General features: G+C 35.1%; 1 protein-coding gene across 2 annotated transcripts in view; it reads right to left on the reverse strand.

The window, feature by feature from the left end:
• Nucleotides 1-8,638: 8,638 nt before the first annotated feature.
• The window catches only part of LOC129230064 (UPF0489 protein C5orf22 homolog), a 739,515-nt gene continuing 720,409 nt past the window's right edge, over nt 8,639-27,744 (reverse strand). For both annotated transcript variants that reach the window (XM_054864453.1, XM_054864454.1), the window contains exons 5-6: nt 25,372-25,575; nt 8,639-9,251 (exon numbers count right to left, since the gene is read on the reverse strand). In XM_054864453.1, the coding sequence (XP_054720428.1) occupies nt 9,101-9,251; nt 25,372-25,575 (355 nt within the window). In that variant the 3' untranslated portion in view covers nt 8,639-9,100. The remainder of the gene's footprint in view (nt 9,252-25,371; nt 25,576-27,744) is intronic.

Raw genomic sequence — 27,744 nt, forward strand, 5'->3', positions numbered from 1 at the left:
AACAGTTATTTTTTAATTAATTTTTTAAAGTGTCCGATTTTTCAAACAAGGCGTGGTCTTGATGACTTCACAAATGATGCATTTTGGCGAATGTCTTCCGCGGTTCCACGTTACGATAATCAAGAAGCGAATTAAATATTGCGCTCTACGCTTGCGATGAACTATATCATTGCCAGTACACGTGAGTGGCGCAATAAGCACCAAGCCCGTCCGTAGCACAGACGACTATCGACCGCCGCACTCAGTCCCGCGGGGGGGGGGGGGGCGCTACGCGGACCCCCCGTGAGATGGAACCTAAGGCCTACGGCTAAGAGGTGGGGTGTTTGCGGAGAAAAGTACACGTGAGTAAAGATGCGAATTAATTATTATGCGCCGTGAATGGCAACACTGAATGGCATTTCATCATTTGTGATGACATCGGCAGAAGCTTAAACAATGAAAGCGCACCGAGTTAAGTATTTTTTTTTAATATTAAACTTTAACAAATTATTTAAAAAATGGTCAGTTTCTACGTTTTAAACATGCTCTTTCAGAAAAAAAAAATACTTTTAAAATTCGCTGGAAACGACCCCATTGTCAATTGCAAGTCTCGGCCTCCATGTGAATTAATTTCAAGCATTTCCGTGGTCTTATCCATCGCCATCATTTCTTCCTCGGAGGGGATCGTTTAATAAACCGTCGATTCCCCAACAAGGCATGAAAGTGGCTCAACCCAACTGATGGATGAAGGGAGGTTACGTCGGTAGCAGTCCTTTTAAATAATAAATTATTCGCTGTTAATATTTCAGGGCTGCCCAACCGGTCATGATGATATGAAATATTTATGACCGATTGGTGCACGAAGGGGCGAAGGAAACTACTGTGTGTCCGCTGGACTGAAAAACCCAAAATGTCGTAATTATAAACAATTTCCTTTGCATATTTCATTGTTGGAAAAAAAATGTCAGTCTGTTGAAAAATCTCTCAATTCGGCGAAGCAGGAGCAGAGGATAATTGAGGAGTAAGGATAAAGGAAGAAAGTAAAAGGAGATATTGAGTTCGGGAAGATGGCGAGGGGGAGGTTTGGGGGTCCCCCCCCCCCAATCAGTTTCATGCCATATTGGCTTCCTTGTTGTCAACGTTGCCACGTGGGACACCCAAAACTTTTTCGGTTGGCGTTGTCGACTTGGCAATACTAATATGTTGATCTAAAGACAACGTGTCCGCGTTTAAGGGGGTCCGGGACACATTTTGAAAAAAAAATTATTAAACAGTTTAGAGTTATGATTTTTTTTGCACTGATTCACCATCTATTTAATAAGCAAAATCGTAAAATAAATATTTAAAAAAATTATTTGAATTTAATTTATTTAAAAAAAATAGGATTGCTTTAAATCGCTAAAACTCAAAATATTCCTGGTCAATTTTCATTTTTTTCCAAAACGTTATGCACAAATATCTAAGCTTTAATTTCTATTCGGCGATTTAAAAAATATTAATTCAATAAAAAATAGAAAATATTTGAAGAAAAATTCGAAAATCCTTTTTTGTTTTAAGCATCACATTTTTCACAGTACACTTTTTTTTTTTTCGTTTCAAATTTGCCGAATAAAGATTAAAGTAAACTGTTTGAAAAAGATATGCTTTAAATTTCATTACTTTATCAGTTCTTAACTAATAAGAGTTTGAATGCAAAAAATCGGGAAAAAATGCATCACGGAGAACAACGCGTTTAAAGTTTCAAAGATAAATGCATGTAGCACAAATAATTATATCTTTCGTTCTAATTAAGATCGGAACAAGATTCAAACGCCCCTTTAAGCAGAAAAAACGAAAAATTTTTTAAATGACAAAAAAAAAAAAAAAAAATTGACGATTTTTGTGTCTTGTACCCCCTTAAGGAGGTATAAAGAAGGACCTTTATTATTCAAAATCTTGGATTTCATGTAAAAAAAACATGTAATTCACAATTTAATTCTGAATAATTTGATATCTTATTCATTGCGACAAGCAAAAAACTTTTCGAGTAGTCGTAAAAAAACATCAACTCCTTCCATGGAAATATCTGTCAACAGCAGCTGTTTAAACCTCTTTTTCTCAGAGGTTTGTTTTTCGTTTTGCACACATGATATTTCAAAAAGTTTTTTATATATTTTCTTAAAACGTTTCATATATGTTTCTCCGGCCCATTTTTATGACTTAAACCTCAATTTTAGTCTAAAAATCAAATTTAATTCTAAAAAAAAACTTCCAAAATGATGGTATAGATTTTGATATTTATTTTTAAAACTCGGAAAAGAAAAATTTTAAAAGAAAAAAAAACTGTTCAGGGCTTGAGGGAAATATATGGCAATACATTAAAGATATTAGAATTATATATGCATTTTACAGTAAGAGAGAGAGTGCGCGCTATTTTATTATTTTTTACAAAACAGAATTGTGCAGTTAAAATGTATGTTACATCATGTATTTTTTCTCAGATTTTCACCTTTCATTTAAAACTAGAATTTTAATCTAGCTTGTATAGAAATTTAGTTACAAGCTTGGAAATATTAAAGTGCTAATGCGACAGTACTAAGATTCCTGAGAACCCTAACCTGCTTTTAACCTCTATTTTCGCAACCGTTAATCCTAGATGCAAATATGCTCCGTATTGCAAAAATTGTCAAAATAAGGTGCAAAGTTAAGATATTTAAAGCAAAAAAAAAAAAAAAAAAGAGAAAATATGCGAAATCTTAAGATTTATAGGGTCTCCAAATCCCATACATTGCCTTACATAAAGAACTGAATTTTTATTCGTATTTTTTAAACAGCTGTTTCTATCAACCTAAAACACTGTTGCGATGCACAAAATCAGTGATCAGCAGAAAAGAGAGACATAACATAAACCAGTATGGTACGTAGAGTATAACAATACTGTGCAGTAGATCCAGTAATGATATTTGTAACTTGGAAAAAAAATTAAGATGTTGATGGATTTGTGCTGCATGATCAAATCGTTATTCTAATAAATTTCTAAATACAGTTGCTTCGCCAGTTCTGTGATTACGTTTCTATCTATGGTTACACCTCTCTTCCTGGTTTCTTTTAATTCTCAATACAAGAGCAGCTTTCATTTTCATAATTTTAGCATTTTGCTTAGACACTACTAGGTACCTTTTTCTTTCTGTCTTTACAAACTTTAGATGGAACACTGCTCTTAGTTATCATTATATTTCATCAACTTTCGCATTTAGAATGAAAAAAAAAAAAAAGAAAAATGGTTAATGCGGAGTAGTTATTTGTATATACACAAACAAAGCTATGTTCAGAGTCGTACAGTGTGGGAATTTCCGCTGCCACTGATGCTGAAGGGATGAAAGTCCATTCACGGAAAAAATATTTTGGTAACCAATAACAAAGCCGATACTTTCACACCACGAATCCCTTCCGAAAATTTTCGTGTTTCGGACGAGTATTCGCCTTGGGTCTAAAATTATTTACTGGTGAAAAAATCACGTTATAGCAATTTCGCGTAAGTCGAATCACGTTGTAGCGGGAGTCGACTGTAGCCGAAAACAAAACGACCAATTTTCAACGTATGACTAATGTTCAACGAAATATGAAGTGAGGCGTTTTGTGAGTTATTCCAGTTAACACTCATAGTCAAATCAGAGTCACACATAGACTACTTTATTCATTGATAATTCATAAATAATTTATACGTATTCATAAGTCCATGGAGTCAAATCAAATTTTTACTTTTCCCCCCTCATTCAGATAGACTCGTCCTAACTGGACGTTTAAAAATTCCATAGCAACCGTGGGCAGACTGTATGAGTGATTTGTTAAGCATAAAATGTTGTTCATTACTATTTAAAGTTATTATTTTTGCGAAACATATCAGCTGTCACGTGCGGAACAAAATGACGACTTTTCTGTGGAATGCCTCATGATGGTTTACTGTTTTTTTTTTTTTTTTTTTTTCTTCTTCTTCTTTTTCTCTATTGCAGAAAAAGTCTCCAAAAATGGTTTACCTTTCAGCCACCCATTTGGTTACGTTCGGTCATTTAGCTTTAACAGGGCGATGAAGGGTAATGACGCTCACGTTAGCTGGTGAGTATATGACCCAAGCAAAAATTGTCTCGATTGACAAGGCTAGGGCCCGTGGCCCCATCCCTCTGAGGGGCCCCAAATTACTTAAAGCATTATACACACAGTATTAAAACTATATGGAAAATGCATGTATTTTTTAAATAACTAGGGGTCTCTGCCCCCTGCTCGCTAACGCTCAGCAGCCCGCGAAGATTGCTTCGCAATCTTATTTGATTCGCGAAGATTTAAATCGTCAATTAAAAGGAAACAGATTGAAAACGCATTATGAGCTCCCTTTGAAACAAAGAACACCCCTTCCCCGGATTTCAAAATATTTTGTATCAACTTGCAGAGCCGTCAGGGCTAAGGTGCTCTTGAAAAGTCGCTTTCATATTCGTGGTCTCTAGTAATATATTTTGCTTTTTAGCTCGATGCTTGAATTGAGTTGAACCTAAGATTTTCTGTTAAAATCGAAACCTTTAAAGTTGTGAATAAGAAAGAAGAAACATGCGAATCGAAAAGACGTAACTATGGCAACGCCAAATAAAACATCAATAATTTTAATGGGTGTGAAATTATTCGAACTTGATTTTTAACGGCTAGTAACTTTTTTTTCCCTTTGGAGATAGAATCTTAGTTTCTCTACTATAGGTCAAGTTAGATCTGGAGTAAAAAAAAGTCGATCTTTCCAGTGGTGCCAAAAAGAAAACTGTGGGACAATTCCTTCGCATTTTACTGATAGAGTTAATAAAGAAAGTAGTGTCTAAATTTTAGCTAAGCCTAAAACAGTTCGAGCTAAAAACGCAAATAACTCCAACCGTATTTAAGTTAGAGTGTTCAAACAAATTGCGTAGAAGGCGGAAAGTTCTACCATTTCCAACGATATATACTATTAATATGTGCAAGTAATTTTTCACTCCATTAATAGGCAATTTAAGCTATTTTTGAGCTTTAAAAAAAAAAAAATTTGAAGTTTTGGCATCTTGAATTCAAATTATGTTTTTCGCAATCACGAGCGTGTTTGTGTAGGCGCATGTGTGTGGGTGCGTGGGTGCGTAAGTGTATGTATGCATGTGTGTGAGTGAGTGTTGTGTACGTGCGTGTGCGTGTAGGTGTTCGTGTGTGTGTGTGTAGGCGTTCGTGTGTGTGTCTGTGTAGGCGTTCGTGTGTGTGTGTGTAGGCGTTCGTGTGTGTGTGTGTGTAGGTGTTCGTGTGTGTGTGTGTGTGTGTGTGTGCGTAGGCATTCGTGTGTGTGTCTGTGTAGGCGTTCGTGTGTGTGTGTGTGTAGGCGTTCGTGTGTGTGTGTGTGTAGGCGTTCGTGTGTGTGTGTGTAGGCGTTCGTGTGTGTGTGTAGGCGTTCGTGTGTGTGTGTGTGTGTGTGTGTAGGCGTTCGTGTGTGTGTGTGGGACATGGACGCCACCGCCCAGCAAAAGTGGATTTCGGGGGACAGTGCTCAGAACCAGCCGCGCCGCCGCCGGTGGACGGTGGTGCTGCAGGCCTGGTCCAAGCTGAAAAAGGAACCACAACGCCAAAGACAGTCAAATGAAAGCAATAAGCAATCGTGATTGCTCAAAAAACCGAATCCGAATTTAAAAAAAAATAAAACCCCATCAGGGTCACACCCGCGGGGCTCGAAGTAATTTTGCACAAAATTTCAAGTCTGTAAGGGCAATGGGGTCTCCTGGATGCAGATACACCATAGACTTCCTTCCAGAATTTCTTAGAAACCTTACTTTTGTTTACTACAAAAGAGATAAAAATTTATGACTTGTTAGTTGGAAAAAACTTCCTTATAGGATTTTTATCCGTTCTGCCAGTAACGAATTTACCGTGTCAAAATTATGAAGGGCCCCGAAGGGCATTCATAAATGCACATTATAAGTGATTTATACATAGTTCTAAGATAGACAAAGAGACCCCCCCCCCCCAAAAAAAAAATGCATTCCAGCGGGCACAAAACCTGCAAATCAACCACTGCATTAAGATAGTCTTCAGGAATCCTCCAAATTATTGTAGGCCTAGGGCCTCGCTTTTAGTTAGACGAACCCTGGGTCAGGGTATAAAGATTATAAACTGCTTAATACTATAAAACATTGAAAATAATTATTCTTCGATAAGTTCCAATTGAAATTATTCAATGTCAGTATTGAAAATGTCGATTATAGCTCTATTTTCGGATATAGTAACAAGAAATGCATTTATTAATAGAATGAGGTCTTTATTGCTGTCCTTCTGATGATCGAAAATTCCCCCAGGTTGTTATCAAAGGTGTGTCAGTTGGGCAGGGTGTTTTCGTCAGGCGTCGGAATCCATAATTCAGCACTCATTCCCTGATGAGTAACAAATGACCCCGAATACTCCCCGCTGCGGTAATAAAGGACTGTTCTATGAAGACATCGTGATCATTGCTTCATTCCAATGAAGATGCATTTTGGGGTATTATATGTTTAGCACCACGATGGGCTAGATTCGAAGCGCATTCTAATCGCCTTATTAAGGATGAATAAATATTAAAAATATTAATTTTAAAAAAAAGTAATTTACACTCTTGGATACAATGTGTTATATACATGCTTAGACTGATTGGTGGCGAAATACAGGGTGTTTATTAAAGTCTTGCACAGATAAAGAGAATTTATTCCGAAAAAAAAAATTAATTTGAACTTTGACATCTGGAATTCAAATTATGTTTTTCGCAATCACGAGTGTGTGTGTATGTAAGCGCGTGTGGGTAGTTGTGTGTATGTGTGTTTGTGTGTGGGGGGGTATGTGTAGGTGTGGGTAGTTGTGTGTTTGTTTGGGGGGTATGTGTATGAGTGTGTGTATGTGTAGGTGTCTGTATGTATGCGTGTATGTGTGTGTGTAGGTGTATGTGTAGTTGTGTAGGTATGAACGTGTGTGTAGGACATGGATGCAACCTGGAGACGGCTTTCGCTATAGGAGCAACATCGTGAGGAGCCGGTCGACGGTGATGGTGCGGAGGGTGGCGGTGGGAAAATAAAATGATAGGACGCCAAAAACAGTCAAATGAAAGCAATAAGCAATCGTGATTGCTCAAAAAAAAGAAAAACTATTTGAGATTTACGCACAATTACGGTTGTTACTAGAAAATCGCCCGTCAAGGTATGACGGGTGAAAATTGCTTCTACATTTGAATGAAGCCATTGCCTGTTTAGTGATCTTTTGATAGTTGAAATTATAACCCTAACTCCAGTGGATTGACCCTTAACTCCAGTAGATAGCGTTCATTGTTGACCGTTTTTTCGTTTCTTCATTCCCCTGAAAAGACAGTCTTACCAGTAAAACAGTTAAGTTACCGGATCGAGTTCAGCCTTGTTACAATAAAACCTTTTCCTGCATGTTAAACGTTACAAAAACATATTATCAAATTATCATGCCGTGGCGCGAATTTCATTGTTGAAAGAAGCGCCTTACTCGATCATTCTTACCTCATCACGGTCCCTCCCCCATTCCCTTGTGGGTGCAGTATAAATTAAAGACATGTAGGTAGATCCGCCATCGAAAACCGAAAATGGCACCTACAATTACGACAGAAAAAAGTCCTCGGGGTGCTTTGTGTTGGGAAAGGGTGATGGTCAGCTCCTGAGAACCATTGATTTTAACTAACATTGCCCATTCTAGTATGACAGTTTATATATGTATATAAGGAGCCATTCATTTTTGATCCTCCTACCTCCAAGTAAGGGTACGTGAGCGTTTTCAAACCCCTCTTACCTATTCTTACGTATGATTCCATTTCATTTTTCAAAATAATAAAATGTTGTTAGAAAAGGATCAGTTACACTAAAGCTCGCAGTTTGACGTAAATCAAAGTTTGATATTTTTCAAATATACTATACGATTTGATATATTTTACACTATTCATTCTTTGTAAAACAAGTAAAAAACAGCTCATCCTAATGCGTTTTTTACCTACCAGACGCAAATGAAATATTATCCCTGTCAAACCACTTGACTGCGATTTCTAATGTAAAATATCGACTTGGAAAATCTTACGTATGAATGGGTTTGACCCCCCCCCCACACACAAAGTAAGGATATGTAGAGATTTTTCTTACTCCCCCTCCCCTCGGGACTCTTACGTAATTAATGAATGGCCCCTAAGGACTGATATGACGAAAACCTCATCCCCCAGAAAGTAAATTCAGGCTGCGCTAGTGCCTGGCGCGAAATGGAAAATCATCTAAATCTTGTCAGAACTACGAAAGGTGCACGTGTAAGTGTTTTTACATTGTGAAGAAAACCTTTTTGAGACAAGTGCCAAAATAAAAAATTAAAAAAAAGACCTATGTGTAAATCTGAAGTAGTTAATTTATTTATTTTTAAAATAAATTTTTTTATCAGTGCAGGACTTTATAAACAGTCTGTAGTTTTACGTTGTTAACTTTAGTCTATTTGTAGTTAACTTTAATTTATAAAATGGATTAATACTTATATGTAGTTATTCATTGTAAGTAAAATAAAAATTAAAAAGTTAAAATGGCATTTAGCAAAACAAAAATTTCGCAGCAAATGAGAAAATAAGGAAATCAAAACAAGCTAGAAACTATAAAATGCAGTTTTTTTTATTGTTCAAAATTAAAATTTAAGCGTCAAAAATCAAACTAAAAATTGAACACAGTTTTTAGTTAAACTTCAAACAATTAATTTCTCTACATATTAAAATGCAATTAATTCTACTGACGGAGTTTAAACATCAAAATTTATTTGCTTTACTTTGAAACAGCATGATGTAAAAATATCTCGGAAAAAATTAACGAGTGATGAATCAATTTTATGATTCTTTAAGAAATATTCACACAAACATCTCTGAAAATCATTAAAAAAAATACTAGAAATAATTGAACACAATGAAGAAAACACAAAATCTCACGTTTAGGTAGACACGTAAGACAGCGGTCAATATTTTTAGTATTGTTTAAAAAATGTAGTAAAATGTCTTGAAAAATTCGGGACAAATTTAGTTTCGTATTAAAGTTGTTAGTAATGATTGGCAACGAGTTGGAATACTTTCTCCAGAAAAAGCTTAAGTCGAAGTTGAAGTTCCTTGTTCAACAGCTTCTTCTTCGTAATCTATGGTTATATCAAGAGCACCATAAAGATTCTTCAACATTTCCAAGACCAATTCCTGAATGAAGTTCACATCTTCTGGAGGGCAATAATCATCACGACTTGAACTGAAAAGATAAAAGTGAAAGATCTATGAATTTGATGATTAATCACTTGCACAAAGCAGTGGTGTAGCCAGAGGGGGGGGGGGAGTCTGTGGAGAGTGGCTTCATTCATAGACAATCACTCTTATTCTCATGCATATAAACCAGGGCTGCGGTGTTGGAAGGACTCCGACTCCAGGAATTTCACTATCTTCGACTCCGACTCCTTTACACCAAAATTAGTCCAAATTACGGACTCGGAGGGAAAATGACCGATCAACTCTTAGAGTTTCAAAATCTTCGACTCCCGACTCCGACTCTTTTACCCGAAAATCAGTTCGACTCCGACTCCGCCACCCTGATATAAATCAGTGACATGTGGTGCGCCCAGGCAAACCAAGCAGAGTTTGGGCACTACAAAAATAATTTTGATTTCTCATTTGCATGCTCATAATTGACAGGAAGTATGAATTATAAGTTTTTTCTTGTCTTAACTTTCACTAAATATAAGTAAAAAAAAACATTAAGTAGCAAACGGCGATTTCCCCGGAGCACGTATCCCCAGGCAAAGGAAAGAGAAAAACCACACTCGAGCCCATGCATAAGGACGAATGAAGGGGTGTTGCAACATCGCCAAGCATGCCAGCCTTTGATGAGAATTCGATGATAAATGATCGCTATTGGCGCTTCTCCAGGTTTGAAATTCATTTATGAATGAACTATTAAGTTAAATGCAATATTTGCTTCTTAAAACTCTAAACTTGGTGGTATTTTAGTACTACAGTAGGCGCTGCTTAATGTGATCACTTTGGGACAAATATAATTTGATAACAATAACCGACTGATAACAATAACCGAAAAGAATCCAGGAGACACAAAATATAAAAAAAATTTTCAATTAAGGTGCATTTATTTTGACAACCTCAAATTAAAATTACAGTGACTCAACTGAACGCACTTTCAAATTATAATTAATTAAATTAACAGAATGGAAATATCTGAATTATAAAAAGTTAAAGCTAAATTATGCAATTTTTAATCACATAGTAATAGGTGAAGTAAAATATGACCGTTTTCCCTGACATTCGTAAACCAGTTTCAAAGCACATTCAGCTTTTCTATCTTTTCCAACATGGTTTTGCTTGCTTAAATTTTAATTTAACTTCGCTTTGTTTTCAGTCTCGGCACAATTCTTTAATAGTTTACAAAGCAATGGCAACAATAGAGGTCCTACACCAATGCCATGTCCAGTGACTGAATTTTTTTAGGTGCTAAGAAAGTTTTCTTAGGAGGAATCTGTGGTCACTGGGGGGCGAACTTTCTGTAGCTTCATTCCTAGAAAAATTTTGAACTGCTATTGAAAACCACAAAATGCTACACAGAAAGTTAGTCTCGTCAGGGTTTGCCTATGTATTTCTGTTAATTGAGGAACAAAAACGGGGGAAAAAATGAAAGTTTATGAAAAAGTGATAACAATAAACGAAGACGCTGATTACAATATCCGACTTTTTTAACGTGTGTTAACATACAAGTGTTCCGGGACTTCGTGATTCTGACAACATTAAGCGAATGATAACATTAACCGTGATCACATTAAGCGGCGCCTACTGTATTTTATAACACTGTATGCTTTCTAGCCCAGTTTCAGTCATTATTTGATCCAGCATTATGTATTTCTTGCTGCATAAAAAAATTATAAAGTGTAGTATAAATACACTTAGTCATTTTTTAAAACTTTCACAACAGTGAGAAGTCTGCATTAGTGCAACTAGTAGCAATTCCGGTAACTTCTAGACATAAATGTTATTTTCACAGGAAATGGATGAAAATCTATGAAATTCATCAGGAACGTTGCCCAAAACTATTTCGTGACGCTTCAAAATTTTCTAACTGTGGTCCTTTTACGTTTAGTCGTCCTTAAGGACTGACATGCTTTTACTCCTTGTTCCACTGTTTGTACGGTCTGACGTGCTGCCTACGCCTAATGTGTCTAATCGTCCTCAAAGGTTGAAAAAAAAAAAAAAAGATGTTTCATTTCATTAAGCTTCGTTCCTATCAGGGTTCGAAAGTATCATGATATATTTTCGAAAATATTGGATATTTTAATATGTATCCGATATTTTCAATTAGCACTAACTAAAGTCTTCCAAATAGTTAATGCATCCTCAAATCACTCTTTATTTTCTTATATCATAATTACAATATGTATACTTAAAACTTAAAATTAAGGCTTCTTTCATTATTAATATCTAATACTTCATTTTTATTTTCTATCAATTTTAATGGACTTATTTAGCAATAGCTGTTTTATTCATTTTTTTTCTGTTAGCTACTTTTACAGTTACATGATTCGGAAATAAAATATATACATTAGCCGGTGCACAATCATAAAACATTTTCTTTTTTCTGAGCAATGTTAAACATTTAACTAGGCACTTCTAATATGAATTAAAATTATTGCATTACATTATCTTTACTAATAATAAAGCTGAAAGTCTCTCTGTCCGGAGGATGTCTGGATGTCTGTAGGATGTCTGTGACGTGCATAGTGCCTAGACCGTTCGGCCGATTTTCATGAAATTTGGCACAAAGTTAGTATGTAGCATGGGGGTGCGCACCTCGAAGCGAATTTTCGAAAATTCGATGCGGTTCTTTTTCTATTCCAATTTTAAGAAAAAAAATATCATAAGATGGACAAATAAATTACGAAATTATCATAACGTGGAACCGTAACATGGGCAGAAGCCAATTGGCGAGATACGAAATTATCATAACGTGGAACCGTAAGATGGGTACAAGCCAACTGACGAGAAAATTCACCATACATTATTTGTAAATATACAGGCGAACCAAAAGACCTTTTGATTTTTTCTATTACGGGCAAAGCCGTGCGGGTATCACTAGTAATTTTATTAATATAAAATACAAGTGAAATAGGAGTTATTATATTACTTTATTATATTAATGATGTATTAATACATCCTAAAAATTTGGTACATAACATTCTGGTTATTTTTAATAATAAATGAACAATTTTACTATGATTAGTATACTTTTTATATTGAAAATACCGCAGTTGAAAAATAAATATCGAAAATATCAAAATATCGTGATATTTTCAGAATAAATATTGGATATATATCATGATATATATCGACTGATATATATCGGCGATTCCTGGTTCCTAGTATGTCTAATCGTCCTTAAAAATTGACGTGCTGTATTAAGTGATCTCTCTTTCTCTCTCGCTCTCTACACCTATTACGTCTAATCTTCACCAAGGGCGGACATGCTAATTGCTACTCCCACCATCCAAGCCAGAATTTACCTTTTGTGGGGGGAGAAGGAAAATTTTGACAGTACTCACACGATACAAGTTACAATGTTAGGATTGGCAATATGTGTTCAAACCAAAAGCTCTGGACACTGACCACCTCCACGCTACTTTCCACCCCTATTATGTCTAATCATACTTTGTGACAGAGTCAAAACTTGCAAGTCAAGTGCTTCATATTTAAACAGTAGCCACATTGATAACATGTTCGGCACAGAACAGAGGGTAATAAGCTCGTATGCCGGCGTTGCAGTTACCCGTCTGAAAAACGAAGACGTGCAGTATTGTTCCTGACTTGTACGGGCTCGGGTCGGATGCCTGATAAAAGATACCCGTCGTAGGCCTTGATTTTTTTATTTTTGTAAATCCTAATACAGCAGTTTATACACATGCAAATATTAACTTGATTAAATACAAACCTTTCAGAAGGTAATTTGGGCTATGCTAGTGTTCCAATTCATTAAGCAACGTGAGAGCAGTTTTCCCCAAAATGAACCCCTGAAGGAATCAAGAAAATAAATGGTGCCTGGCTGAGTATAGCTCGTTGAGAATCCTGTGGCGATGTGGCGTTAAACATAAATCAAAAAGTGGATACCACCTATTGATCTCTTTGGAAAGCGTGTTTCCAAACATGAAGTAGACATTCAGTCGGAAAGCAAGAGATTAAATATGAAGAAACGAACATTTTGTCTGAAAGCAAGTGACCAAATATCAAGTTACAACTCGTTGGAAAGCGGGTGAGGGTGACTGAAAACGAAGTAGTGGACACCTCGCCGGGAAACGAGTGATTGAGTAATAGACATCTCGTCGGAAAATGTACTATTAAACATGAAGTAGACATCTCGTCGAAAAGCAAATGATTAAACATGAAAGAAAAGACATCTCGTCGGGAAGTAAGAATTATCAAACATGAAGTGGACATAAGGTCGGAAAGCGAGTGACTAAAGTTGAAGAAGACATATCGTCGGAAAACACATAATTAAACATCAAGTAGACATCGTCGAAAAAAACAGTGACCAAACATGAAATAAATAAACATCTCATCACGAAAGTGAAAGACTAAACATTAAGAAATATATTTTTTGTTATCGGAAAGCGAGTGACTAAACATGGCGACCACCTTAGAAGCACACTATCCTTATTCCAACAGAATCAGCTTCCACGCACAGAAATACTTTTAACAATGCCGATCAAAATTCATTAAAATCGGAATCTCCTTCAGCTAAGCACATAGAAAATAGGTGCGGCCGGAGAAATAGCCGTATCTATCGTAGAACAAGGGATGCTCCAATTAGAGGGAGTTAGAGCTGGTCTGTCATTAGCCGTATGAAAAGTGGGCTCTCCGAACACTAATGATGCATGTTGCCTTGTTGGGCGGCGGTACTTTAGATAGGAATTATAGCAATGGCGATTGATGAAGTTAATATACAACACAGATTTGTAACCTAGTAACAGGTGGCACGAGAACTGCGCAATCTCTTTATAGGTAAAGATAAATCTAAGGGCACTCCGATGTGAGGTGGTCATGGGAGGTCAATGAGACTGAGATCTTCTAAACATTTCTTTGTTCGACAAATTTTGTCTGACTATCCTGCAAAAATTATCTTCATTCGGCAAAAGTTGGAGTTCTTTTCCCAAAATTATCATCATTCGACGAAATTTGGAGTTACATTCTGCAAAATTATAATCATTCGTCGAAATTTGGAGTTCTATTCGGCAAAATTATCAACGTTTGGAGCAAATTGGAATTCTATCCGGCAAATTGAGAATTTCCGCCTTACCAAAAATTTAACTTCAGGGAGCTCCTGGATAAATCTCGTATTTTAGACCAGTGGTTGTCAATCTTTTCACTACTACGGACTAGAGATGCAACGAATATTCGGCCGCGGCCGAATACCTAGTTTACTATTCGGCCTTGGCCGAATACTTGAAAAAAAGCTTGTTTGTCACTTTTTCGTTGAAAATTTTACATCTTTAAATTTGTATTCATCATGTTTGTTGAATATTTTCAATGAAGTCAGCCTCTAGCACATTGTCAGGTTCATTATCCAGTGCATTGTCATATTTAATGGTGGACATTAATGAATGGTTACTAAGATATATCTACAAAATTACCTCTGAAAAAACCACACAAAATAGTTTTCCCCTGACATAAGGAAGGGTTGATACTTCTTATTAAAGTAATTATAATGTACTGATAAACCATACTTTAAGAATAACTTAAATAAAAAGACTCAAAAAACTTTTATTTTTCTTATTCTTTAAAATACAAAATTTCGTCCAGACATAAACTATTAAGATTCCTTTTACAACATTTTGAAAACCACCTTTGTAATGTCTGCAGTAGTATGATATGTCCAGGTTCAAACCAGATTTTTAATTAGCCGCAAGGGAAAAAAGGGACCTGAAGTCTAAAACTACTAGTACTTTGTATAATAGCTAAACTTAATACATAAAAATTAAAAAAGTCTTTTAATCCACTTTTATATACTAATCCAACTAAAACATTAAAAATATATATACAGTGTGACAATGCTATTTTTCAAGTAATAGATTATGAATGAGAAAAAAAAAATAATTGTAAATAATAAATTTTCATTTTGAATAACATAGAGCAATTGGTTCATTAGCAGTAAATATTGCATATGCATAATCCTGATCCTGACACTGCAATAAGTTTTTTTTTCTTTTTTTTTTTTCAAAGATAATGAAGTTCTGTTTCATATTAAAATAGGATATGATTGTTTAAAAATTAGATTCAATTGTTTTAACCAAATAATGAACATTTTTATAAAGCCTTCACAAGGGAAAAAGAAACATTGCATGATTATAGAGGGACAAAATCATTATTTTAAAAATAAAAATTTAAATCAAGGGACCAAGAATAGGTGTAATGGTCAATTGTGAATGTGATATTTACAAAATAAAGGAAATAAGACTTATCAAGTTTTAAAATACAACTAACTAAAGGATTCAGAAATTTTGGTATAAACATATTTTGGGAAAAAATATCAATACAAAAACAGAAGTACACTGATTTATAAACACCATATGAAAAATTACATTTCAGCTAAATAAAAAAAAATTATGATTGCAAAAGTGGAACTGTTTTCTTTGGATGTTTTAGAACAAACGAAAATAAAAAATTAAAAAATATTGCAAAAATATTCAGTGTCGTGAAACTTTACGAAATCTCAAAATGCATCATTATTTTAATTAGAAAGGCAGAGAGAAAAATAAAAATCATTTAGAGTACAAGTATTTCTAATCTAACCTAGTATTCTATCACTTAAAAATGGAATTTTTTGCACTAAACAAAAAAAAAAGGGGGGGGGGGGTGTGAAAACTGCCCCTCTTGGCATTAAGCAATAACTATTAGTGTAGATTAGCTTCTTCAAAAATAATTGAATGGACACAACAACTAGAGATAGAGAAGTGGTTAAAATGATAAACATAAATATTACACAATTACTTAGAAAAAAGAAATGCGGGAAAAAATGAATTGAAACTTGAAAAAAATAATTTTGGGGACTTGGGAACATATCATAATTTTATCATATGTTATCATAAAACAGTTACTTATTTTTATACGCACGCAAATTATGATGTAAGAACAATAATTTTTCAGCATTTTCAGGAGAAAGTCTATTTCTCTTTTTCTCATAAATGTTTCCAGCTTCTGAGAACAATCGTTCACTATAAACAGTGCTTCCTGGTGCTGAAAGGTATTTCCTGGTTAACTGAGATAGATTAGGATAAGCTTCAGTGTTTTGCGCCCACCATTTTAAGGGACAGTCAGTTCTTCGCAAAAGTGGTTGGGAAAGATATCGGTCAATTTCATTTTGAGTGGAGGTTTCTTCCGGGGCTTCACTTAGTGGTTGCGTTGCAATTTCATTGAAACACGCCCACAAAGAATTTTGTGCTTCAGATGTTGGAAGGAATGAACTTGAAATATTTTTCTCCAGTAATTCAGCTGGTTTAGTGCTGGTACTTTTCATAATAGCTATAAGTTTTGACTTAACTTCAGTGTCTTTTGCTTCAATTTTGTTGAAAAAAAATAATTTAAATCTCGGATCTAACACTGTAGCAATGCAGTAGTGTTCATTGTTTTGAATTGATGAAAATCTCTTCTCTAAACTTTGGCTAAGAGTATCCTTCATTGTACCAACTCCAGAAAAGTCGCTTAATTTATCCAAATATAATTTTAATGTTGTAAGTATTGGGATGACTTCAGAAATAAATGATTTTGATAGTGAAATTTGTTTTGTTATTTCTTCGAATGGTTTCAGAAGATGGAGCACCTTTTCCAAAACTGTCCACTGATTTGAACTTAAGTTGCTTATATCCCCAAATTTAGAGGCATATAGAGAAACTGCGTTTTTTTTATCTAATAATCTTTCCAGCATGTAATATGTGCTGTTCCATCGAGTAGACACGCTTTGTATTAGTTTTTTCTCAGGAACTTTTAACTCATTCGCTTGAATGCTTCTCAATCTTGAACATGCTAAGGGAGAATGACTGAAATGTTTAACAATCTTTTTTCCTTGAGCAATTAAATCGCTTATTGATCTTTGTGATTCTAAACCATCGCATACAGTCAAATGCAAGGAGTGTAAAAAGCAGGATTCATTTTTCAAGTTTGAAATACGTACTCCTTTCTTGATATTTGATCCTTCATCACGTAATACTATGTGGATTTTGTCATTCATTTTCCAATCGTCAACCACTGTTTTGACCATATCACAGATAGCTTCACCAGTATGGCTTCCCCTGAAAATGCTTCGCTTCCAGGGCAGAGTGATGATAAATAAAATCCTTTGATATCCAGTGGGCAGTAAAGCTCATGAAACTTTCATTGCTGACAGAACTAGTCCAAATATCCGATGTTAGTGATATGAATTCTGCATCTGATATTAATGTTACAATTTTTTTTTTTGCAATCTTCATAAAGAGAAGGAATAACTTTCTGTTTAAAATATTCCCGGCTGGGAATTTTATACTGTGGCTGAGCTTTTTTCATTAAATTAATGAAGCCTTCATCTTCGACAAAACTAAATGGTTGATTGTCGCATGCTATCATTTCCGCAATTAAAGTGTGCAGTTCTACCGATCGGTTGTCATTAATGTCCCATTTTTTTTCATTTCAAAAAGTGAATCAATGGTTTCTTGCTTCTTTTTACGCCTTGACTTGTACTGGGTGTAGATGTAGATGGTATATTTGCTTCCACAACTGCATCACAAGTTTGGTTTTTGCTTTTTTCATTATATTCTTCTGGATGCTTTTTAGCCAAATGGTTCATCAGTGAGCTTGTAGTTGCTTTTTTTCCAACTCCTCCTCTTGACAGAATACTTTTGCACAATTTACATCTTGCTTTTGTGCAATCATTTGGTATAGGTTCAAAAATGCTCCAAACAATACTTCTTTTATTGACAGAAAAATCCATTTTGCTTTCTTTGAACTCAGAACAGAATAAAATATTTGCTTAGAGCAACTAATATTACTGACCCTTATCAGTTAGAGCTATTCCACTCTTTTGAAAGGGGTTCTTATCAGTTAGAACTAGTCCACTCTTTTGAAAGGGGTTAGGGTAGTGACAGAACAACTATTGAGCCTATTGAAAGAACAGGTTTGTAAAGTAAAAAAAAATGTAATACCAGATTAAACCAAAACCTGGATCTGCACAGAGCTACTGCCTTCTTGCCATTTACAACCCTTATCAGTTAGAACCAGTCCATTAGTTAGAAGGGGTTAAGGGGGAAAGGATACAGAACAAGCTTTGGTAGGGAGTCAAAAGAACAGATTTTGAAAGTAAAAGAGGAATGTTGAAAAAGGAAGTTCTTATGAAAGGGAGGTAAAAAAGAAGCTTATTTGAATAGATTCTTTATTTTTTAGATTACCAGTTTAAAAAGAAAATTAAATAGGTTTACATAAGATGAATAGGATTGCTCTTAGTGCCTGCTATTAGTAATTATTCGGCCGAATATTGTTAAAGATAATACTAATGCTTTCAAAAAATAATTAATTCACTCCAAAACATTTTTTTTCTAGTGTGATATAGTATTTTAAGCTGTTTAATGCACACAAATGTGCTTTCAATAAAAACTGTGCTTTGTTTTTAGACAAAAACAAGTTAACTATTCGGCGGCCGAATAGCCGAATATTCGGCCTTGACTATGGCCGAATATTCGGTATTCGGTATTCGGCCAAATTACTATTCGTTGCATCCCTGCTACGGACCACTTGGTACCCTTCCAAATCCAAAGCAAATCACATACGTTATAAATAAACAGACGTTATAAATAAACGTCATAAATAAATATTATATTAGTTGAAGTGAGATAATTCCCAAACTTTTCTTTAAGACATTTAACTACAACTATAAAAGTCATGTAAGTTAATTTTCACTAGATTTCGCTGATCACATGAAAATTACTCGCGGATCATAGGTTGATAATCCATGTTAGGGGGGGGGGTTGCAACCCCCCCCCCCCCCATGCTTTAACATTTTCTTAAGCGTATACATCCCTGTTTGATTTAAATTTTAATCCCTCGTATGGTTGCATCTGTACGAGTTCTTATACATTTTTCTTCAGAACTACAACCTTTTACTAGTGCAACCAGAAAGGGGAAATTAGACCGGGTCACATGTCCCTGGTCACCAATTCCAAATTTTGCTTTATTTACTCCAGCCGCTGCTTCACAATTAAGGTGAGAAAAAAAAAAACCATCTCGCGATGTCAAAAAGATTTTTGATACTTTTGCGTGTGATACATAACTCCCTTTATGGCAAAGATTGTTTATCAAATTAGAAAGCAATCCAACTATAAAAACATCATTTACTATAACAAAAATAAAATTTTGATTTTTTTTTATGAATTATGAAATAATTATTCGAAAAAAAAGTATGATCTGGAACCGTATTATATTTTAATAGAAAATAAATTTAGAAGAGGTTTTGTGTGTGTGTGTACGGGTATCCTAAATTGGAGCTCAAAATATTCAGTAGTTTTTATGATATGCTAAAAAATAAATCTTTCTTCCGTTTGAGGGTCCTTATAATTTTACTGAAACAGTGGAAGCAGATTTCTACTGAAGGGGCCATTCATAAGAAGGATGATTTTGGCAATTTTTGATTCCCCCCCCCCCCAACTCCCCATGTAAGGGTAAATAAGATTTTTCAACCCCCCCCCCCTATCTTACGTAAGATTCCATTTTGTTTTTCAAAATAGTAAAATAACGAATCTTACATCACTAGAATCGTTATATTAAATTCACTATTATTAAATTTTTTTTAAACCTTTATTTGTAAAGAAATAATTTACTAAAATTATTCTAGACTGAAAGTTTTTTCGACAAATATTTTTTGCATTTGATGCGATACTAATTAAAAATAAGACATGCCATACACAGTGCGATTCTTTTATTATATTTTACACTATTTATTCTTTGAAAAACAAGTAAAAAACAGCACATCCCCTAATAAGTTTTTTACCTTCCAGAAGCAAATGAAATATTGTCCCTGCCGAGCCACTTGACCGCTCGATTTATAATATAAAATTTCAACTTGGAAAACATTACGTAAGAATGGGTCTGACCCCCCCCCCCCCCAAGTAAGAGTATGTAGAGATTTTTCCAAGCCCCCTACCCCTCAAAACCCTTACGTAATTGATTAATAGCCCATAAAGAAAGAGGAAAATGGAGAGAAAACGTGATACATGCAACTCAAAGGACCAGTAAGGCAGTTCTCACTACGGCCGTCCGTCCCGTCCATCCTGTTTTTTGACGTGACGGACTGCCGACGAAAACAGAGCAGCATTCACATACGGTCGCCGCACATCAGTTACGTGGCTGAAATCACCCGCAAGAGAGAAGAGCGCGCTGCTATGCCGAAACCAATGAAATGCTGTCCTACTTTTGACGGCAGTCAGATATCAAGGTTCTTCTGATCGAAACCGGTCCCGTCCAAGATGGCTTGCTATCATGGCAACCAGCAAAGAAAACCTGTTTCGGGTGGAATAAACGTGATGGACGGGACGGACGGCCGTAGTGTAAACTGCCCCAACTCATCAGAGTTAAATCGTATGTAAAATGTACTAGCATTATAAAAGAGGTCAACTCAGCTCCCAGCAATTCCTAATGCAGATAAACGTAGGGAAGCTGCTTCTATTTCTTGAAAAAACTAAATAAATGATTCCAGTGGCGCAGCGAGGGGAGGGGGTGAAAACACCCCCCAGAGCCATTGGTTTTAACATAAATGCAAAATTTAATACAGTAGTGAAGGCAAATGAAAGAGCTGCTTTGATCAAAAAAACCCTTCAGAAGGAAATTTCGATTTAAAAAAATCCCCTTCAGAAGGTTTTTTCATCAAAAAAAAAAAAAAAAACTCCAGTATTTTTGATCAAAAAACCCTCTCCAGAAGGTATTTTTCATCACAAAAAACCCTCCAGAAGGTATCTAGCTGCGCTAGTGAATGCTTCAGATACAACGCTAAAGAGCCCTCTAGATTTTATGCTGAGAAGGTTATAAGAAGTCACACTGTAAAAAAAATCCGGAAACGTTTCTGAGTATATCGTGCAGCTGTGGTTCATGAAAGTTTCAAAAACGTTTCTGAGTATTTCGGAATCCTCTTTCTGTAATGTCCAGAAACGTGTCTGAGTATTTCGGAATCCTCTTTCTGTAATGTCCAGAAACGTGTCTGAGTATTTCGGAATCCTCTTTCTGTAATTTTCAGAAACGTTTCTGAGTATTTCGGAATCCTCTTTCCGTAATTTCCAGAAATGTTTCTGAGTATTCTGTGCAGCTGTGGTTCATGAAAGTTTCGAAAACGTTTCCGAGTATTTCGGAATTCTCCAAACAATTTTCAAAAACGTTTCCGAGAATTTCGGAATCCTTTTTCCGTGATTTTTTCTAAAACATAATTCTTTATTATAGTATTGCATACCATATCAGTTTCAATTCTTTCATATCTAAGAGCAATAATACAAGCAATTTTAGAATCATTCGTGGATTTTTTTTTTTTTTTTTTGGAATTTCTAATGACAAATAGCATGGTTAACAGCATAACATATGCACAGTTATAAATTTTTGAAAAATTATGAAATAATCTAGTAGTTTCATTCCTAATCACAAAATCGTCGGGGAATTGGAGTGGGGGTACCTTCTGAAAAGTGGGGATTGTTTGTTAAACAATCTTAAACTTCAGTTTTTCTCTCAATATTTTCAAGACAAAACTATCAACATATTGTATTTTTAATGCAGAACTTAAAAACATATCTTGTATCAAACTTGATAGCTTTTATCTTCGGATAAAATTTGACAGGACTTACCTACCCTTCGCGTTCCGGAATTCGTTCACCTCAAGTCAATTTCTCTGACGAACAAAGTGTACCGAAAAGTACCAACAGAGAAATTGATGAATTTAAATATGACACCAAGTCCCTCTGCTGGAACCATTCGGGTTGATTCTTCTGTTCTTGCCCTTTTCCAGCTCATCACAAATATAAATACTTACTCAAAATAGGTTACTGATTTTATTTTTACAGTGTGCGCAAAATGCATTATATATTTTATTTATTAAAACATTGAACTCTATTACATGATTATTCCATTTCATATATACGAGAATAACCCCTCCCCCACCATAAAAGTGATGGTGCACCCATAAAATGCTATGAAGCGCCCACCCCCCCTTGAAAAAGCAACATCATATACATTATAAATCAAAGTATCACATACATTATAAATCAAAGTATCATATAAATTATAAGTCAAATACTTTAATATGGTGTAAAAATACAAAATTATTTTATTAAGTCTTTTTTTTTTCTTTTCTTTTCTTTTTTTTTTTTTTTTTTTTTTTTTTTGCTTTTGGTAAAATTGAGGCTCGTAAAACGAAAAAAAATGAAGACACTTTTAAATACATATATGTATCTATTTGTTAAATAAATTAATACACATTTAACTAATTTAAAGCGTTTCGCTAATGCAAATATTTAAAGAGATATCGTCATTTAGATAATACTGAAGCACTATGTTCCTAATTACAAGAGATAGTTTTTTTTTTTTTTTTACTTCATACAATCTAGCTACACTGTTTACAAGAGAATGAAAACATGCAACCTTAAAGACGAACTATCAAACCTGACAATTTGCATATTATAACATTTAATTCATAAGGCTTGATACATAGCCAAATATTAACTGAGATTGACACATAAAAACAAAGTACACAATAACACATATTTAAATTTTTTTATAATCTTCAATTCATAAATTTTACAGAATAAAACTAGACACACTTGCACTTTAAATATGTGTTCTATGTAATGTAAAATATTTTCAAATTGCAATAGTTCACAACGAAAAAATAAGACTGAAGAAAATAGTTTTTTTTTAACGAGATTTATATGAACTAAATCTCTTTAAAGTAATAGAGTTGCAAAGCGACTTACCTATTCGTCGGTGGTGGTCTTTTGCAGGCTTTGGTCACCAAAAAGGTGATTTTTATGACAGAATAAAATTCTGCCAACAAAAATTACCCATTTGGTAGAAAGAAGAAAAGTATCCAAGAAAAAAGTAAATTACCTACACAAGTTATGCGACGCAATGAATTTACATGGCGTCCTCTCGGTAGTTATTTGGTTTTCAATTTCAGTTTGTATTCCTTCCGCGAGCATGCGTCGAGAATTTGCACTTCGTACTTAAAAATAAGTGACATAGCTTCAAATTCAATCTTATGACGATACATATGCAAGAAAATATAAGACTTTAGAATTATCTTCAGTGAATTCATGCGAGGAACAAAACTTCTACTAATCCCCTTGATGAGTGTTACTTCGCATACATGAGTCACAGCACTTGTTTTCATTGCGTGCTTTCGAAAGTTTTAGTTTAGATTTGCTGCTGGACTATAAAATTGTGAGCTGCGCATGCGTCGACTCTTACTTTCTTGCTATACGGGAAACGTTTTTGATTATAGCAGAAAACTGCGGAGGGCGTACGAATCTGTGTATTACGGAAAACTTTTTTATATATTCAGAGAGTTTTCCGAGATTTTTTACAGTGCACAGACCATATTGAGGCAGTAACGCAGATTTAGGGGTCAAAAATTCCCCTCCAAAGGCCTCGGTTTTAAAATTATTACCGATCCTAATACAGTATAGTTTATATTAGTGATGTGCCGGATCGTTAAAAAAGTAGATCCGCAGATACGGATACGGATCCGAATCATTAGTGTCAAGATCCACGGATACGGGTCTCAAAAATATTTTTTTTACCCAATTCAACTATCCAAGTGTAAAATTTGTTACGGAAGGTATTCCCGTCAGAATAATGGCAGTTTCTTCAAAAAATATCAACTGCGGCAAAAATATAATCAAGACTATGATTTACTCTTTAAAGAAACTCCGTTAAAATTGAGGGAGAGTTGGAAGGAATGGGCCAGCGCTGCGTTAATGCTTAGATGGAATGTGAGAAATTATTTCTAGCTTACTCGGTAGATGTAGGATACAGGAGCAAGAGTGTAAAGCTGCTACTAGACAGGTTAGAAATAATTTTTCTCCTTTTATTTCAGCATAAATGCAGCGCTGACCTTTGAACGAAAAATGAACGGTCAAAATCAGTTCATCTGTTTAGGAGCTACGATGCCACAAAAAGACACACTGATACACACTTTTAAAACTTATTTCCCTTCCTTTTTGCAACGGGGGGCGGGGGGGGGGGGGGGTACAAATTGGCTTCTGAAATGATACCTTATAATTCAAATGGGGAATAAAACCTAATTTAAATGGTATTTAAGAGTCTTTTATTCAAGTATTTAAAAATTTTTAGAATAGAAATGATCCGTTTAAGATCCGTCAAAAAAGTAACGGATACGGATACAGATCTTTATCCGCGGATACGGATATCCGGAACATCACTAGATTATATACATGTAAGGACTTTTTGAATCTCCTTCAGAAAGTATATTATGGCTGCGCGCATGCATGACATAATTATACTCCCAACTAATTTTGAAGCAAAATGCTCGAATATTGAAAGGTATTTTTTCACCGGTAAACAAAAAAACGTTTTCCCAAGTTGGGAAAAAATAGATATTTTTAGCAAAACCGGAATCTTGTCGATTTATTAATTAAAAGTGAATGTATTACAGTGAGTAGCTTCATTTATTTTCTCTAAGAAATCCCCTTTCCGTTTTTTCCCCACCATTCCCATCTCTAGGAATAAGTTTCATTTCTCGAGATAATAAGCGATCCTTGCAGTAGCTAAAATTTTAGGAACTTCAGAAAGACATTAGGAGTGTTTTACAGTTATTTTTATTTATTTATTTATTTATTTATTTATTTATTTTTGAGAAGAGGGAGAGAGATAAAAGTTTAAAAAAAGGAGAATGACATATATTCCATAAAAAATTATCCATTGTACACATCCACTAATTTCAACCTCATTTGTAAAATTTCGCTTTTAAAAAGCTCCCGTGAGCTTCCATGTAAATTAAGATCCGATTATAGTCAAAACAGGTCAACAGGTGTATAGTATAAGTAATCAAGTGGGTGTCAATGTTTTTTTTTTTTTTTTTGTTTTTTTTTTTTGTTTCTTATTGTTAGAGTATTGCAGATGTGGATCCAACTGATCTTCAGTTCAAAAAAGAGAAAAAGAGAGAAAATTGCAAGGTTTTTTTTTATTTTTTTTAGGGACTACGACTCCACGTCCACGACTCTCTGTTCACAAACAATGCAGTTGCTTTATTATCATATCAGCAGCTATCCTAAAAATTTATGAAATGTGCATCAACCCAAAAATTTACTCACCGTGATATCGTTACAAGAGCAGGCACCGGTAGATTGCTCAAGAATTCTTTCGTCTCTCCCACTAGATGGCGCACCTGGTCTGGCGTGGAGACGTGATGCGGCAGATCGCAGTCGTCGCACGTGCAGCCGGCGTCATTGAGTAATCCCGGGTCTGGCGGCACGCCGCCGGGGAAAGTGGCCAGCAGCCGCCGCGCGGCCTCCAACCTGCGGAGCAAGAAAATGGAAAGTTTCAAAATTCGAAAAAAAGAAAAGGAACGGATGTTTTTTTGTCACCATACGCGGTTGCACTTTCTTGTTGTCATCAGATGAGGAAAATTGAAAGGAAGTACCCCGTCCTCCCTGTTAGTTTAGTTTTTAATTCAAGTTCTTTTTTTTTTTCTTCTCTTGAACGAAAAAAGTAGTGTGATGTAGTCGGACAATGACAACGCAAAGCGACAACATTTTCAAACAAAAAGTAATTTGTTGCCCCGAAAAATTAATTTTAATGAATAAAATAAGCTCCAAATCTACACAAATCAAATTGATCGCAAAAATAATAATTTTCAGGATTTTCTTTCTTTCTTTCTTTTTTTTTTTTTTTTTGAAAGGAAACGGAAGAGTGATTTAGCCAGACAACAAAAAGTAACAACATAAAATTAACAAAACTAAGGGGCTCGCTTCGCTCACCACCTGTGGTGGCAAGCAGTTGGTGATTTTAATGTTTTCACCTCCTGGATGTCCGGCCCCTAAAGGTTCAGAAGGGTGAGTTCAGACTAAAGAGTTGAACTTAAGCCCTTCTTAGGTTAGGTTACTTAAGAGAACCAGGTGCACACTTTGTAGCGATGGCAGGGATGCCCATCTGGGGGGGGGGGGGGGTCATGGCGCAGACTGCGCCACTGAAATGGGGGGCGGGGTAAAGGTATTTTCCTCTTTTTGGGGGGAATCCTCGTAGTATTGGGGGCGGGGTGCGCCCTTGCTTAGGGGGTGGGCACCCCTGGCGATGAGTCGCTGAGTACTTTACTGGTGTTCATTTTAAAGTTGGTAGCTGCGTCTGGTTTAGAAATTGATTTCGCCCGGCAACCACAAAAAATTCCAACACGTTAATACATTTCTTACATCTTAATTTTTTGTCAAATTTATTAAAATTTTCTTTTATTTTTTAGATTTTTGTTTCTTTTTCCCCCTCTCCATCATTTACGCTGAACTTCAGTCTGTTTGTTAGGATTTTTCCTTGGTAGCCAGGATTTTTTTTTTCTTTTTTTTTGTCTCAGAAAGTATAATTTCTCGCTCTGGTTATTTTGAATTGTTTTTCTTAGGCGTAACTACCGTTAAAAATTTCTCTCCCACTTATTAGCCATGTTAATGCATCTGGTCTTTAGAATTCTTTCAGCTAAAACTTTCCACAGTTCTGAAGATTTTTCTTTGGTCATTAGGAGGCCCTTAGAAGAATTGGATTTACCTTTAGTAATTAGTGCTCGCAATCATTCAAAAATCTCCCTTAGTCCGTAAAAAAACCTAGCCTGTAAAAGTCCTTAGTCATTGAGATGCTTTCCTCTGTTATAAGGATTTATACCTTCCGTCTTTCGAATTATGCCTTTAGTCATCAGAAAAAACGTTTCTGATTATAAGAATTGGTCCTTTTCCTATTTGACTCTATTTCTAATTCCTTAATTTTCAAGAGTTGCGACCAATCAAATTTTGATAATTTGATGATTGGAGTCAACTCATAAGGAGCTCAAAATCAAAATTCCAGCAAAAGTAAGTTCAAAAGAAAGACTAAAGGATATTTTAAAAACTCGGTTTAACAATAAAGCATTCTGAAAACAAGGCGTGACTTGGAAAGACATCCACCTGCAGTATTAAAACCGAAACATAAAATTCGTTATCTATAAAATACATTCTTTTGTTCCCAATCACAGGATTTTCAGAATCTGAAAACTATTGACAGAAAATTTAAATAGAAGAAAAATAAAGCAAAAAAAAATAATTCTGTTCCTGCTTCATCTATACGCAATAATGTCAAAAGCAGTTGTAAATGATTGAATCCGTAAAAAGACTTGAAGCAATCTACAATCTTTTTTTTTTTTTTTTGTTTTTTTAAGCAATCACGAATTGCTTATTACCTTCGCTTGAGCAAAGTTGATGCTGCTCCGACTTTTCAGACTGCCATGACGACGGTTATTTTTAATATTTATTTAGAGAGCGAACTTTGCGCCGTCATAGTTACAAATCGATTGCGGTTTGGTTTTATTCATATTTTTTTCAGGGCTCAACTCAAACAGACTTTACTTAAAAAATAAAAAGGTTCCATGTGTAAAAATGCGTTTTTTTTTCAGGTAAATTCACCTACACTTAAATTAAACAGCAAAACTTCATCAAAATACAAAACTTCCA

Source organism: Uloborus diversus, chromosome 9 (assembly GCF_026930045.1).
Source record: "Uloborus diversus isolate 005 chromosome 9, Udiv.v.3.1, whole genome shotgun sequence".
Classification (NCBI taxonomy): domain Eukaryota; kingdom Metazoa; phylum Arthropoda; class Arachnida; order Araneae; family Uloboridae; genus Uloborus; species Uloborus diversus.